Source organism: Molothrus ater, chromosome 2, assembly GCF_012460135.2.
Source record: "Molothrus ater isolate BHLD 08-10-18 breed brown headed cowbird chromosome 2, BPBGC_Mater_1.1, whole genome shotgun sequence".
In the NCBI taxonomy this organism is placed as follows: domain Eukaryota; kingdom Metazoa; phylum Chordata; class Aves; order Passeriformes; family Icteridae; genus Molothrus; species Molothrus ater.
In genome coordinates this window covers 115,887,639-115,904,417 of record NC_050479.2, presented here as the reverse complement: position 1 = coordinate 115,904,417, position 16,779 = coordinate 115,887,639, and the positions used below count along the sequence as shown (strand labels likewise).

Below are 16,779 nucleotides of genomic sequence, written 5' to 3'. Positions count from 1 at the left end.
GTGCCTCAAATCAGTCACACCGAGGAAATCCTAACATTTCCTGCAGGACAGCATTCCTGGGAGCAGGAAATCTCACCCTAAGGCTCACAGGAGCTGTGTGCTGCAGCTGATCTGGGATTCTGCAAGCCCCAAGCCCCTCCAGCCTGGAGAGGAACATTCCAGGCTCCACACGCGAATGCAGTAACTTGCCTTACCAACTTGGGCACAAAAAGCTGCTCTGCAGAACTTCAGCATTTCAGTAAAACATTCTGGGATGGGAACAGAAAGGGACCTTTATGGGCATTTAGTCAGTGGAAGCTCTCTGCTGCTCTTTGGGATCAGGGTATCCCATCACATTGCCTGGCAGGAGAAATAACAACTCATTCTTCATCCCTAGGGGTGCAGCAAGAAGGGAACTGCCCTCAAAATGTATGGAGCTGTTTCCTGCAGGTGAACAAACTGTGCTTTAGACTTTGATTGTCGAGGAACGTGCAGCAAGTGGCAGCAGCAAATTGTAATTCCCTCCACTCCCCGTGTGCCCCTGGGGACGTCCAAGCCCGCTAATGTCAGGCTGTGTTTGTCCTTGCCTGCTGTGGCTGCCCAATCTCACACTCAGGCTGGGCCAGCCCTCGCACAACAATCTCTCCCACTGCTTCAAAGGAGAGATCTTCCTTCTGATTCTGCCTCTATCTTTGATGGGAAAGAAATGAAACTGTTGATTAAAGCAGACAAGCTGAAACACATGGAGTGGTGTCCCTAGCCAGGCAGGACCTAGCATGTCAGAAAGAAAAGCTGTTTGCTCCTGTGGGCACACGTGGGGCTCTCTGGGGGCGTCAGTGCACCTTTGGCTGTGACTTCTGTCCCTGCATCCACAAGCCCCAGGGCCAGGCTCTGGGGAGTGCCTTTGGTTTTGGTGGAGGTGGGATCAGAGAGGCTGGCAGATTTTGGGGACCAAGGCTCCCATGGAGTTCCGCCTCCCCGTGCCTGGTACCTGCTTGAGGATTTCTGCTGCTGTCTCGTGCGAGCAGTCAAATATCACGTAGAACTCCTTGCCCTTCTTCATTTCCTTCAGCAGAGGCCGGGCATCCTTGTTCCCAGAGGGCAGCTGGCGGATTTTGATTTTGATGTTGTACCTGGAAGGGGCTTTGATGAGCTCCTGCAGGCGAATCAGCCCTGAGAAATGACAAGCAGTGACACAATCATCATCCCGTGCCATGAGGATTTATTGTCATTACACACTCCACACCCCCTAAGGATAATTGCTAGTTCCATATTTGCCAGCTCCCTAGCTAATATTATTAAAGCTTTTCATTCCTATGTTTATACTTGGCTTCTAAATATTTGGAAGGTGTTTTCAGCTGGTTGACTACAGGATATGTTTGCACTGATGTAATACAATATAAACATACTGTAGTATGTTTAAACTGAGACATGAAAAGCAAATAAGGCTTCTTCCTGTGCAGCTCATTATTATTCCAACTCCAACCAGCAACAAGATAAAATTGAGGGAACCTCCTCCTAACTTTCCTGCCTGGTGTCACTCAGCATCTGTGAGCTCTTACAGAATCTTTTGGGATGCAGTTCTACATCCTCCAACACGGGTGATTTCTCAGACTCGGTGTTCAGCTGGCACAGCTTTACACGCCTCAGCTGAAGTCAGTGGAGCTCAGCCAGAGCCCTGTCCAAGTGTTTAAACACACTGCAGCTCGACTGGCTAATTCAGCACTCCTGTGTAATTTGCACTGCCTCCAAAGCCGAGGGAAGATAGTTAAGAGCTCTTTGAGGTGTGTGATTACAGCCTCGCATTATCCACAAATGCAATTCACCCACAAAAAATTCCTGATCTCCTGCTGAGGGGAAGTAAAAGGCTGCCTTAAAAATATGCATAGAGAGAGAGAGAGAACACAGGCAAGAAGCACTTCTTGGACAAAAATCAAACAAATTATTAAAATGAAGGAGCTCTTGCCTCTCTGCTGGGAGTGGGATAATATTTGTGTGGGGTGAGAGTGTCCCTCGTTGAGTGGCACATCTAAGGCAAGACAAAGCTCCCTCTTCCCTCTGAGCTTCGAGGGCTGCTGGCTTTCACTCAAGTGCTGGCAATGCTTGGGAAAAAGCTGCTCTGCCCCCGCCTGCAGGGCCAAGCCTGCTCCTCTCAGGTTTTCTAGCACCAACAATCAATAGAGAAAATGAAACATGATGAGCATTCAGCTGGAAATGCTGCAGGCACCCGGAGCTGGGCCTGGCCAGGAGCCAGCTGAGGAACAGAAACCACTGGAGCTGATTCTGATGGGAATGGGCTCCCAACAGTCACTGACAAAGGGGCTGGGGTCACCTGACTGGGAAGGTGCAGCCTGGGTGCAGTGCCTGGGATGGCAACTCCAGGAGGGAAAATGAGAATTGGGAGGAGGAGTCTGGGAAGCCTTCATCTCATCCTCACCTCACACTGAGAACTGGTGTTTGTCTCCCCAGCAACAAAAAGTACTTGAGTACAAGTGTGGTGAAAAGCAAGAAAACTAAAGGATTTGCTGACCCACTTCCTCCTCCTTTTCAGGGGAAGAAATTACTGTGTGCCTTAAAATATCTCCTTTGGTCCCATCAGACTGGGGGACCTTGCACTTCCCAAGGCCTCCTGCTGCCACAGGAACTGGAGATGGAGCCCAGGTGTGGTGTCCTGCAGAAGCCACAGCAGCAGTGCAAAGAACTGCAGCTATTTTTCTGGAGCACATGGCAAAGCCTGAGCCCATCCAGTGCCACCCCTGCCCTGGGCAGGGACACCTCCCATGACACCAGGGTGCTCTGAGCCCCGTCCAACCTGGCCAAGGTGTTTTTACTTCTTGTGGTGTAACAATGTCAAACATTGGGGATAAGAAATGAAAGAGCTTGAGTTAACTGGCGTCACTCTAACCCCAAATCCAAGGACTATTTATACTGATCAAAGTTGACATGTTTACTTTCCTGACTCTGAGTTAATAAGATGATTGATGATTAATTTACTTTGTAAATACCTCTGCAAATGAAATCTCTTTAATATCAGGCTTTTTTTGTGGCTGAGCAGGTACACAGCACTTGGTGTTTTGGAATGCCAATTTGGTTATGGGGTGGGCTGGAAAAGACCTCTCTTTGTTTCTATTCTGTCTAGAAGGTTTATCTAGGAGCTACTGGAGAAGGACCAGTGGGGTCCACAGAGAGAATGAGGGGTCTGGAGCATCCCTCTTGTGAGGAGAGGATGTGGGAGCTGGGCCTGGTCAGTGTGGGGAAGGGAAGGCTCACAGGGGATCCATCAATCCATACAAATACCCCACCAACCCTCACAAATATCCCATCAATGCACACAGATACCTCATCAACCCACACAAATACCCCATCAATCCTCACAAATACCCCATCAATCCACACAAACACCCCACCAACCCACACAAATACCCCACCAACCCTCACAAGTATCCCCAAGGGCTGTCACAGGATGGTGCCACACTCTGCTCAGTGGTGCCAGTGACAGGGTGAGGAGCAGTGGCCATGAAGTGAAACACAACGAGTTCCACCTCAGCCTGAGGAAGAACTTGCGTCCATGGAGGGGGCAGAGCCCTGGAACAGCTGCCCAGGGAGGGCCTGGAGTCTCCATCCCTGGAGACACCCCAAACCCACCTGGAGAGTTCTGTGTCACCTGCTCCAGGTGACCCTGACTTGGCAGGGGATTGGACTGGGTGATCTCCAGATTTTGGGATTCTGGGATCAGTTTGAAGCTGTGTTATGGCTTCCACAACCAGAAAGCAGAATGGGATTGACTATTCAAACCCTAGAGGCTCCTTCCCACAGTCTAGTGAAGTGAGCAGCTTTCCAAAAGCCATGGCAGCAGCAGGACAGGGGCTTTTTCCCCCGTGAGCCAGGAAAGCTGCAGAGGGCATGGCAGAGTGACCTGCCCCAGGTTTGGTGGAGTCTGACAGCCCCACAGCACTCACCCGTGCTGTCCTCGTAGACCACGGTGACGATTTTCCAGTTGAAGTAGAGCACGAGGTCCAGGACAGCCCTGCTGATGGCGGCGTAGTCGGGGTACAGGTTGATGTAGAAGGCGTCCCTGTTGTCCACGGTGGGGTGCTTCCAGCGGGTCTGGATGTGGGGCACCTCCAGGGCGTTGCAGATGGACTGCACGGCGCTGACCGAGGAGCTGTGCGCCGGCCCGAACAGCGCCGCCACGCCCAGCGCCAGCTGGTCACAGGCTGCGGCACAGCAGGGCACAGGCACCTCAGAGGGGACAGCGCGGGGCCTGCGGGCGCTCGCTGGGGCTGTTACCCTCCCTCCATCCATGCATCCATGCATCCATCCATCGATTCACCCATCCATCCATCATCCATCCATGCATCCATCCATCCATCAATTCACCCATCCATCCATCATGCATCCATGCATCCATGCATCCATCCATGCATCCATCCATCCATCCATCCATCCATCATCCATCCATCATCCATCCATCCATCGATTCACCCATCCATCCATCATCCATCCATCCATCACCCATCCATCCATCCATCCATCCATCCATCCATCCATCCATCCATCATCCATCCATCCATCCATCCATCCATCCATCCATCCATCCATCCATCCATCCATCCATCATCCATCCATCATCCATCCATCCATCCATCCATCCATCCATCCATCCATCCATCATCCATCCATCCATTCATCCATCCATCCATCCATCCATCCATCCATCCATCCATCCATCCATCCATCCATCCATCCATCATCCATCCATCCATCCATCCATCCATCATCCATCCATCATCCATCCATCCTCCATCCATCCATCCATCATCCATCCATCCATCCATCCATCCATCCATCCATCCATCCATCATCCATCCATCCATCCATCCATCCATCCATCCATCCATCCATCCATCATCCATCCATCCATCCATCCATCCATCCATCCATCCATCCATCCATCCATCCATCATCCATCATCCATCATCCATCCATCCATCCATCCATCCATCCATCCATCCATCATCCATCCATCCATCCATCCATCCATCCATCCATCCATCCATCCATCCATCCATCATCCATCCATCATCCATCACCCATCCATCCATCCATCCATCATCCATCCATCACCCATCCATCCTCCATCCATCCATCCATCCATCCATCATCCATCCATCCATCCATCCATCCATCCATCCATCCATCCATCCATCCATCCATTATCCACCCATCCATCCATCATCCATCCATCCATCCATCCCTCCCCATCACTTCCAATGAGATCAGAGCATTGAGCTGCTCCCAGACCCACCCAGAGATGTGCCAGTGGTTCCTGAGGTGTTCAGGGGTGCTTTAGAGGGTAAAGGGAGAGGCTGAGGGAGCTGGGCAGGGGCTCAGCCTGGAGCAAAGGAGGCTCAGGGGGGCCCTTGTGGCTCTGCACAGCTCCTGACAGGAGGGCACAGCCGGGGGTTCGGGCTCTGCTCCAGGGAACAGGGACAGGAGGAGAGGGAACGGCCTCAGGCTGGGCCAGGGCAGGCTTGGGTTGCATGGCAGGAGAATTTCCCCATGGAAGGGGTTGTTAAACAGTGGCAGGGGCTGCCCAGGGAGGTTTGCAGTGCCCATTCCTGGAGGTGTCCAAGGAATTCCTGGATGTGGCACTCAGAGCTCTGGGCTGGGACAAGGTGTGCATTGGGCACAGCTGGGACTCCATGGGCTGGGAGGGCTTTTCCAGGCTCAGTGATCCTGGTTTGATTGTGGTTCTGAAAATGGCTTTACTGATCAGCTTTGTGCACTTGACCTTGCTTGCTGCAAATAAAACCTTCTCTGCTGGTTGTCTTGCAGATCACACGAGCTGCCTTTCTCAGAATGGCTTTATCCCAGAGGAACCAGGGATTCCTGAGCTGCCTTCCTCAGAATGGCTCTGTCCCAGAGGAACCAGGGATTCCTGAGCTGCCTTCCTCAGAATGGCTCTGTCCCAGAGGAACCAGGGCTCTCTGCCTGCCACAGAGTGTCTCAGCAGTGAAGTTCCACGGCAGAGCATCAGGTAATCATCCCTGCAGCCACAGCAGGCTCGCCAGGGATGCCCCTGGGACTGGCACCTCTCTGCCTGTGCCAGCTGCTCTCATTGCAGGCAGCTGCAGGCACACGAGCAGCAAAGGGCACCACGATTCACTGCCCTCCATAATCTGTGCTTACAGAGCAGGCAGGAGTACCCAAAGCTCCAGATAACAGCGCAGGGAAATAAAGAACCCACACACTGACATTTTATACCCCTCCAAACCAGCCAAATACATCAACAAAGCTCTCCTTCTCCTGCACCCATATCTCAGCCTTAAGAACCCTGCCTGGAGCTGTCTCTGCATTTTTCTTTCTCTCCCATGTCTGTGCAGGCTGACAGACAGTGGCTGAAGTAATATCAGTTATTTCTGTCCACTGGTAAAATTTACTGCCAATGTTTTTAACACAGCTCCCAAGTGAGACAAAGCCCTGCACTGAGCTGCAGGGCTGCTCTCCTTGTGAGGGTGGGAAGTTCAGAAATTGCTCTGATTGAGGGAAATATTAAATACACCGACTGCCACAATAAGCTGAGATTCTTTAAATTCGCATTTAGCTCTCTGACTGTAATAGAATATGGCAGAAAATCAATTATTTTCTGTTTCCATTCTACAAATGGGTGTTTCACAGACAGCATGGAGTGCACAGGATTTCCAGGTTTAATTCAGAAGCCTTTCTAAACTATCACAGGTTTAATGTGCAAATTTCATAAATAACTTCAATAATTCATGATGAGAAGAAATTGCTGCTGTCTGTGTGAGTTTCTTGCATGTACATTAACAACTTCCTACATATTAAATGGAGGAGGCACTTTCACAACAGTCACAGAAGAGATTCTCACTCTAGAGGGAATCTGAAATACTGTATCAGCCTGGATTATACAGATTATAAATCCCCCATGCTTGAGATTCTGCAGCATATGGCTCCAGCATATACCTGATAACTGAAAAAAAATGCAAAAAATGCTCTTTGAACTCATTCTCCTTTTCTCCACTCTTGCTAACAAACTGAAGTGGCACAAGGAAAATTTGGTAGTGCAGATGTTTGAAAGGTGCCAGTTCACCAGCCTGGTTTCTGAAGCGAGGCATTTTTATTTTCCAGCAAGTCCAGTTCCAGGAACTGGGCTGCTCTTTACAGCATTTTATCAAACTTTAAGCTTGGTTCCTAGAGGCCAAGGAACACATGGAGCTTAAGGACAGTTGTGACTTATTACCTCTCTCTGTTTTGGCCTGCAGGTCAGTTAGATGGGAGTAAATTGGGCCATAATTTTCCTTCTCAGGAAAAAAAAAAAAAAAAGAAGAAAGAAGAGGTAAAAAAAATTCCACACTTGACCACTCCAATTCTTACAGTTGTTTATAACAGAGAAACTTATTTCTGTCTCCAGGAAGCTCCTGGAGCATTAATATTTCAGGTCAGGGGGGCTACTGGCCGATGGTCTTTAAAAGGCAGTAGAAATAATTTACCAATAATGGGCATCTGTGCTAATTATGGGCTGTGACATCCCACTGTGCTTCCTGTGAGTCTGTGATCATTTTTCTGCAGAATTCCAGGTGGCAAATCTATGTTTTGGAAAGACAAATGGCTTGGACTTGCCACCTGCCATCTGGGGCTCTTAGCATGCAGACAGGACATAGGGGTTTACTCAGAAAGCACATGACAGCTCCAAGCCCAGCTTGATTCTTAGTTCAAGCACCTTTGAAAGATTAATTTTATGGTACACCTGATACGAAAGAGCAGAAAAGGAGATCAGGCTGGGGAAAGGTATAAAGCACAAAGCAGGGATGTAACTGACACAGTAATTGAGATATTTACCTCTCCTTGAGGCTTCAAAACTATCGAAAAGGTTAATTCTCTGGATGTCATAGGTTAATGTGGTATTAGGCATCAGTGTTCTGTTCCTGTTAATGTTGGTGACAGCAAACTTGAACGCCAATTCTTCAATATTCACAGGTTCATTTTCCACAGTTTCGAATATCCCTCCTGTTGGAACAGAGATAAATTATGGGGAGGATTATTCACCTCTTAATTGCCACACAGAAACGAGGAAAAATGAATGATGAGCTGTAATTTCTGAGTGTTCATCTAGGAAAACCCAGTGGCTGTCCAAAGCACTGCAGCAAGAGCAGGGTGGATGGTTAGATTTTATCTGCTGTGGCACTGGGGTAACTCAGAATTATGAATGTTGCTCCACAAGCATCTATCTGGGGAAGGCGACGCCTGTTTATTGTCCAGCCTTTTCAGAGGAGCGTGTTAAATGCTTGTGAAAACTCCTGTGCAGCTCCTTTCTAATGAAACCAGGGATGGGCATGGGCCTTGCCCTGCCTGCTGCAGTGTAATTTATCTTTGGAGATGCAGCTTGGGCGTGTGGATGTTTGCTGAGGTGATCTGCACACCCGGGCAGTCCAAGGTCCACGGAGGAGATCGAGAGCAGATGGACTGAGAGTCAGTCCCCCTCAAGCTCTGTGCTCCCTCTGCTTTCTCCTAAACCCCAGGCAGCTCCTCAGCCTCAGCAGCTGTTGGTCATTGCTGTTTGCCCAGGGACAGGGGAATATTTTTGCTTTTTCCAAGGAAAAGGAGCTGAACCTGTGGACACCAGCAGGCTTTCCAAAAGGGGAGCGTAAATAACCCAAATTTAGGAAGTGTAATGATTTTCCCTGCAGTGTATCCTGGGATGGGGAAGGTGTCTCAAGGCCACAGCCTGTCCCAGTAGACTGGGATGGCCAGTCCCTCCAGCCTCTGGAGACCTTATTATGCCAGCAGCACATTCCCACTGTCCAGGAGCAGTGGGATTTGAAGAATGCACTGCACACACAGCTGATTTTAAAAAATAGCTCCTCTAAACAGCAATCTCCAGCTTCACTGCTTGATTTTGCAAGTATAATTTACTCATTTAGTGCAAGTCACTAGAGAATACTTTGGATTTCTCACTTACTTATTTCCCCATGTTAAATTTGAGGCCCCTCTCTCTGTAATTTCTGGCCATCTGAGTGCATTCAGCTCATGCTGCAACCTCCTGCAGTTTTGATGTCACCCATGTGGGAACAGAGCAGTCATTAGCTGACCATCAGAAATGGGAACACACTGGAATCAAACCTTGTTTGAATTTGAATCCAGCAATGAAGACCTTGGAGGATACCAACCCCACTCTGGTAATATTATCCCTGGAATAAACAGCATTGTTTTGTCTCCTGAACCCACACAGAGCAATGCCTGGACATGGCTTAAACAATCTGCCAGCTTCAGCAATTTTCTTGTACACTCCATGGATTTCTCATGTACAATGCGCAGGTATCAGAACCCTAAAGACTTCTTCCCTCTTCCTCAGAAAACGTCCAAGTGATTACAAAAGAGTGTGATACACAAAACCAGCCCCCAAACCAGCCCTAAGTGCAGGATTTGGAACCAAAACATCGAGTGGAATGCAAAAAATCACCAGGATTTTCCAGAGCTGCAAACTCCAGATCATCTGAAGGGAATAAAATCTAAAGCCTGTCCTTTCAGATCCAGTCCTGTAATTCCTCATTCCAACTATGATCCCAGCAAGTTTAGTGGTTAAATTCAATTCTCTTTCCCTCATTTCACCCAAGGAAGACAATTCTTTTCAGTCAGCTGCAATGCCAGCCTGGGCCTGGGCCAGAAAGGTTCCACTGCTGAGTTTTCCTGGAATCCCTGCTGCAAGCAGCAGAGCATTGCTCCACCAGGGAGGGTGGATGTCACAGGACAGCCTGAGATCACCTGGAAATAAGGGCGCCCACAATCCCTCCCCACTTCCAATAGGATGGGTATTTTGCCATTTCATCTTGGCCAAAATCCCTTCCACCTCAGAAATTATTACTGTGCATTCCATCACTTTCTCCTTCTTCTTCTTTTTTTTTTTTTAATTAATTAAAACTACTTCATCCAGCCACCCTTGAGGCAACCTTCATACCTGGATGTACACAAGCACTTCCTCATTCTAGGGCCAGACCCATTTCCATCCCTCTAATCAACTGCCTATTAAATGAAGATTAATTTGAATTAATGATGTATAACCAGGACCTATTTGTGCTTCATTAGCAGAATTCTGCAGGATTTTTCCTTTTGGAGAAGAGTGCAAGCCCAGTGGGCAGCAGGAGGGCAGGGAGGGAAAGAGGGGAAGTTTTGTGTGGGTGTGTTTTCTGAGCAAACAAATCAAAACTCTGCACACACTTCCAGGTTCCTTTTGCACACATGAACAGAGCGGGAGAGCACTCAGGATTTATTTGCGGGGGAGATACCCTGGAGAAAACATGGAATCATGGAATGGTTTGGGTTGGAGGGGGCATTAAAGCTCATCCAGTCCCACAGCCAGGGAATTTGTGGAGGCAGTAATTCCTCACTGCGGCTGAGCTGGGGGATATTGCACTGAAAAGGCTCGGGCTGTACCTATTTGAGCTTGATTCTTCTGTTCAGGCCCATTCAGCTGCTAAAAAGGAGCTGCATGACTGGGTAAATCTGCATCACAAACACGCTGTGCTGGAGCATTTTCATCCATACATCCCTAATGAAATCCAGCAATCCCATAAATAGTCTGTTCTCCTTCTTCTGCTGATGACTGACAGCCAAGCTCAGAATTTATTGTAAGGTCCAGGTTAAAAGAAAAATAGCAGAGTAAGTGACAAGTTTGATGAAGAACCAGTTTGTCAGATGATTCATTTGAATAAAGTAATTACTGTATAACATTTTAAAAACAAATTAAGCACAGCATTATACAAGGGAAGGAAGGAAGGAAGAAGAAATCGATGTTAACTCAATATAAATGATGTTCCAGTAATGAAGCTGTTATTGCTGAGTGTGAAAACAAGCACTGGCTTTCATGTTGGGCTGCTGGTAGCACTTAGGTGTCAAAAATTGTAAATTTTGGAGTCCTCCCTTTCAGCTCCCTCCTCCCTCAGTCAGAGAGTGAATCCTCCACAGCAGACTAAAGGCTGCTGAGTGTCAGAACTGACTTTTCCCTTACAGCACATCATTTGTAACATGATTTCTTCAAGGATGAAGGGAAAGCCAGTATCTGCCTCTCCTTGGCATTGAGCAGTGGAAGATAAGAGGGAATGACAGCCTGGGTCCAGCTGCTGTGCCAAAAGGGGCCGAGCCACGTGAGTCAGTGACAGCATCAGCTCCATTCACTCTCCGAGCACAAAAATCCCCACAGCAAGGGAAACGTCACAACTACACAGCACACCTCAGCAGGCACACCTGGAAAAGCTCCTCCAGCTCTCCCAGGCAAGCAAATATTTCCATTTCAAGGAGTCATCAGGGACCGAGGGAGTTTCAGCAAAGGTCAGGGCTGAGTCCATCCCCAGTGGGGGATTTTACAGCTTGTGACTGTTTCTGGTTGAGGATAAAGCCCTGTTTGTGCATGGTTGGTGCCCACGTCTCCCGTCCTGGCTCAGAGGAGGAATTTTCCCGGGCTGGGTGTCAGCTGGGGCACGGCTGGCACATGGAAGCAGCCATGTGGAAGCACAGGCCCTGCTGCATGCTGCTCCCTCCCACAGCTCCCAGAGGCAGCCCAGGGCCAGCACTGGCAGGTGCTTTGCCAGCAGGGCTCCCACAAACACCTGGACATCCATTCCTGCAGGGATTCTGCTCCGAGCAGCCTCCCCTCCTTCCACAGGGAACCCCGGGAGGTGCATGGGAACTCATTGGAACCCACCTGGCAGGCACTGCAGGGAAAGGAGGGCTGAAATCCCAATGGCTGTGAGCTCTGTGCTGCTGCTGCTGCTGCCAGGCTAATGCAGGGGATTCAAGAAGCCAAGTGAGCACAAGGTTTGCCCTGGGCCTCTTTGAGAGGGCTGTGGATTCCAGAGGGGTCTGGATCACAGGCACTCAGTGGGGCTGGGGGCAGATGGAAGGCTCAAAAAGGAGCAGGGCACAGCAAAGCAGCGCTGAGGAAGATGTTTTTCTCCAGATAATTCCCTCTGACAGAGCTCCACTTGCACTGAAACACCTGCTACTGGGAACCCCTCCAAGCATATTTTCCCATCCTTATCTCTAAGCAAAGGACAGATTCTCCTGTGCCATGTGGTGTCCAGCTGGGAGCCAGTACCTGTGCACTCACCACACTCATCTGCCCAGAAAATAATCACTGCTCACAGTTTAGCAGCATCTTCCTTTGCAAAGTCACCTCTCTGACAGTGTAACCCAGAAATTGGCTGTTAGCTCTGGTTTGGACAGCACCCATCAGCTACTCTGCTCTGTGGATGTGCACTAGAGGTTTCTCAGAAGCGTGGTGAACAGCCCCAGCCCAGTAAGGAGCAGTACAGCAATTTGCATTTGCACATCCTGCAGGCTGCAGAGGGTTTGCCTCCCAGGCTCTCCTGGGGCTGGAGCACAGGGCTGTGAGTGGCTGGCAGAGCCCACCCTGAGCCCATCAGCATTCTGGGCACTGCTGAGCCTGCAGCAGCCCTGGGAGCAGGAGCTGTTGCCATCCTCACTGTACACCCACTGGAGCTGGGAGCCATGTTCCCAGCACCACTCCCTGTCCAAGCTGCTCAAAAGCTGCTTTGGAAGCCTTCCATGCCTTGTGCTCCAGCCCATTCCCACCCTCTCCCAGCCCCTTGGCATCCCTGATCCCTGCATCCCTCCTGTGCTCCACCCTGTGCTCCACATGTCACTGTCCCTGCCCTGCCCCTGCCAGCTCCGGGATCATTGCCCCCTGGAACCCATCACCCATCTGGGGGCTCCTGCTTTTCGGGTGCACCCAAACACAACCCAGGGCTCTGCCCGTGCCCTTCCTGCACCTTCCCCTCCTTGTTCCCAGCCATCAGAATCCCCAGGGAAAGGTGGTGAGCACGGAGAGGCAAAATCCCCGCTCTGGACCCCCCTGGATTTCTGCCTCCCTTACCCCAAATAACTCCCTGTCCCTGTAGATTGCAAGCTTCTCAAGACTGTAAGAAATCTGTAGCCAAACAGAGGAATTTTCAAGTGTAATAAATGCAGGGCTGGCTCTGGGCTTGGGGGATGGTTTAATTCTCCTTCCTGTGGCTGTGGGCAGCTGAAACCTGGGACAGGCCCAGAACCCAAACCCTGACCAGGGGAGGGGATGAGCCCCAAGAATCAAACTCAGCAAAGGGGATTTTTTTTAAGAAGACTAGGCTTGTTTATAGCAAGGTCCCTGCCTATTTGTCACATGTGGTATCTCCTCTGTTCCAAACTGCCTATCCAAAATCCAGCTCCATGTTCCAGACGTGGTTTTATTCCAGCTGCTTTTGTGAAGGTTTTGCCCCCAGCTGTAACAAGGCTGCTCAAATTTTGCTTGATTTTTTTTTGCTGAACTCTCAGAGGGACTCAGCCTTTCTGTCCTTTTCATGCAGCATGGGTGGTGCTGAATGACCAGAGACAAAACTGCCTACAAATCCCACTTTGGGCTAAATAAAAATGGTTATTTTCCACCCAAAATATCCCCCCGTGAGAGCCAGAGCAGGTTTTTATAATTATCTGCACTCCAGAAAGGTGCATTCAGCCCTGATTTGATCCTTTGTAAGCAGAGGGATAAAAATACATGTGTGTATGTATATATAGAAAAAGATGAGCTTATTAAGATACAAGGATCTGCCTTTTCCAATGGGATTTATTTCACTTCAGCTTGCAAGTGGAGATGGTTCCCAAAGGCACAATTGGCATGATTCATGGTACAGAATTTCTAAGTAATGAACTTCTTCCTTTTCACAAACAGCAAAAGAATCTGGTTGACCTGATTTAGGTATCTCTTGCAACATCAGGCAGGAACTAAAGCATGATTTTCGAGGTGCAAGCTCTCAATTTGATAGGAAGTTTTAAAAGTGTTGCTTTTCTCCTTTACATTTTATATTTCCCTCTGCCTGCACTGGGGCATGGGTTGTGGGCTGTTCCAAACATTTCTCCTGATTCCAGCAGGGTTTGATCAAATTCCCTCATGGCTGAGCGTTGTAACAGCTTAAATAGTCTCTCTGGAAAAGAAACTTGCTTTCTCCTGCCTTTGTAGTCTTTCAGAGCCCTGCTTCACAGGTCTGCTTTGCCTGAGTGTCTGAGTGAGAGGATTTCCCTCTGAGACACCCAGACATGCTGGCACATTCTCTGCTGACCGTGTGCAGGGCTACAGGCTGCTGCTGGGAATGGAGGGGCAACAGGAAGGCAGAGAGGAAGGAACAGTCACAAAAAAAACCCCCAAAAAAACAAACAAACAAACAAACAAACAAAAAACCCCACAAACAAACAAACAAAATCAATGCTTATATTAAGGAGTAAAGGAAGGGGAAAAGAATTTGACAGAAATAAAAAAGCAGATGAGGAGAGCGGAAAGCAAGCTGGTGGGATGAAGGTTGAAAGACCGATGGCACTGCTGGAGTTTTTGTTTGCTGCTTTTATCTGAGTCCATCTCAAAAGTATTCCATAGCTTACAAATATGGTGAGGTTGGTTTTTTTTTTGGCAGACACAAAGCAGTTGTACCTTTCACTTGAGGAAACCTCAAACCCAAGGAAGCCACAGAGACCCCTAAAAGAACAGCAAGGAAAATTGAATTCAGAGGGGGTTCTGCCGCTGCTTTGACACAGACACCTGGTTAAATGAGGAGGATATTTGTACAAAAAGTGCTTTACACTGCCCTGTGCAGTGGCTGCAGGAGGTGACACTGCCGGGATGCAGCAATAAACCAGGTTTTTCTGCACTCTGACAGCAGATGAGCCTTGGAAACAGAAACATTCACTAGAGAGAGCCCTGAAAGCTACCCCAGAGAGGAGCCCTGAGGGGAGGGAAGATGGCCCTACTACAGAGCAGTTGGGAGCTTGCATTTGCAATGGAACTGCTTCAGGAAGAGCCATTTTTCTCCAGCTGTTAGCCAGGAATAGAAAGGCATTTCAAAATCCAAGACAATGCTTTGAAATGAGCGCTAATTAGCAAACAGCGTTTCTGTGCATAAATGTCAGGGTTATATCTTTAAAAATGACAGTCTGTCTTTTCCTGAGTGCCCATTAAGCACTATTATCTCTAAGATGCTTAGGAATATAAGGTCTTTATTGAAGCTGAAGAAATCCGAGTTTATCCTGAAAAAGCATGGATAAATCAGATCACAGACTGTCCCAAAGTACATCCCTTCCAGAGAGGAGGTGCTGGAGGGAGGTTAAAGTTGGCAGGGGGGACATTTTAAGCTCCAACTTTGGTCTTTGGCTGCTGTGTTTCTGGATTCCAGCTGCTCCAGCTGCCCTGAAGGCAGAGCTGCCTGTCCAGCCAGGAGTGATGGCCATGGGGGATGCCTGGAAGCCCCAGGGCTGCAGCAGATCCCCCATCTGGAAACTGCTGGGCACACTTGGCACTCGGAACCATGCAAAAATCCTGTCCTGATCAGGAGTTCAAACGTTAGGGATCCGAAACGACAGCAGCTCCTGCTGGCACACGCTCTGCACGAGGCCAGGGGGAACTCTGGCTTTGCCTTCCTTCCCAACAATTCCTGACGGCAGATTTCTCAGAGGCTGCAGGGGCTCCTCTCACTCTGGGAAAAAGGCTTAAAATCATTCAGCTAAGCTGGACAGGACTTTGCCTGTGGCTGTCCCCATCCTTCCTTCTCGCCAGATCGTGCCAGGCCTGGTATTAAGGGAGGATAAACCTGAAGTTTAAAAATAATAAAAACTGCAAAGAGACATAAGTGATTTGACTGGTTTTCATGATAAGAAATAAATCCCCCCCTTTAGCTTTCCTTGGCATGGAGGAAGGATATAAACCCAAATGTTTCCAGGTTTCCCACTGGATCCTTGGCTTTGATTCTCCCGAAGCTCCAGACACACATTTGGTGTTTGGGGGACACGAGGAAATGTGCAGGTTTTGCTCAGGATTTTCTTTAAACCTTACAGCAGCTTATTTTCCCCATGCTGCTGCATCATTATTCTGCCTCCCTTTAAGTGCCATTAATGCCGTTTCATCCTTAATTCCTCAGGTACCAGGAAGGGACAGAGAGAAAATGGGCTGCCATTCTCTAGTATTTACCTTGCAGCCTCGGCAGCAGCTGTTTTAGAGAAAACCAAGGCACATTTCCAGTCCTGGGAAGTGCAGTGTCTGAGGAGCTCATGTGAGACGACGCTCTCAAGGGTGGGGGGGTGCAGATTTTCCAACAGTTCCACTCTGTGAGCAATGTTTAATCAGCACCTGTGCTCTGAGCTGCCACATTTCCTCATCATAATGATGGCTGGCTCTTGAACAGACACTTACTGGAGGTGCCTGCAGTTTAAAGCTTCCCTGGTAATTATCAATCTGGAACATTTCTATTCCTCCATCTTCTGAGGGCCATTTGAGTCTGAAGAATGCCTTATCCAATGTCTACAATTGCAAATATTAAAGCACCAAGTGTAAGCAAAGCACTGCTGAACCTGATGACAACTGTACATCAAGTGCTAAATTACACAACTCCAAGAGAAATATGGGATGGGAACTCAAACAACTCTAGGAACACTTTCTCTTTGTAATGCTTCCCTCAAAAGAGAGCTCAGAATGTTCTCCACCACAAATCACACTCAGATTGAGACATTCCACTGCAGCAGCTTCACTGAGAATAGCTTTATCAGGAATTATTGGCACTGATTAGAGATGGTAGTTACAGCTATTACATTTATTATATTAAAGGTATTAGTTGTAATCATTACACTTATGGATAGGGAAGTTAGATATGTACTTTGAAAACTGGCAGGAAAATCCTGGGTAATTTTACCCAGGGGTTAAAACTGTGTTAAAAAAATTAATAAAAACATTAAAGAAAGAAAAAT

The 16,779-nt window shown here is 48.6% G+C and overlaps 1 protein-coding gene across 4 annotated transcripts in view; it reads right to left on the bottom strand.

Moving 5' to 3' along the window:
- LOC118699944 (glutamate receptor ionotropic, kainate 1) overlaps positions 1–16,779 on the bottom strand; it is a 103,990-nt gene that overhangs the window by 48,828 nt on the left and 38,383 nt on the right. For all 4 annotated transcript variants that reach the window (XM_036404211.2, XM_054518525.1, XM_036404210.2 and 1 more), the window contains exons 2-4: positions 7,843–8,010; positions 3,939–4,196; positions 971–1,152 (exon numbers count right to left, since the gene is read on the bottom strand). In XM_036404211.2, coding sequence (XP_036260104.1) covers positions 971–1,152; positions 3,939–4,196; positions 7,843–8,010 — 608 coding nt within the window. The remainder of the gene's footprint in view (positions 1–970; positions 1,153–3,938; positions 4,197–7,842; positions 8,011–16,779) is intronic.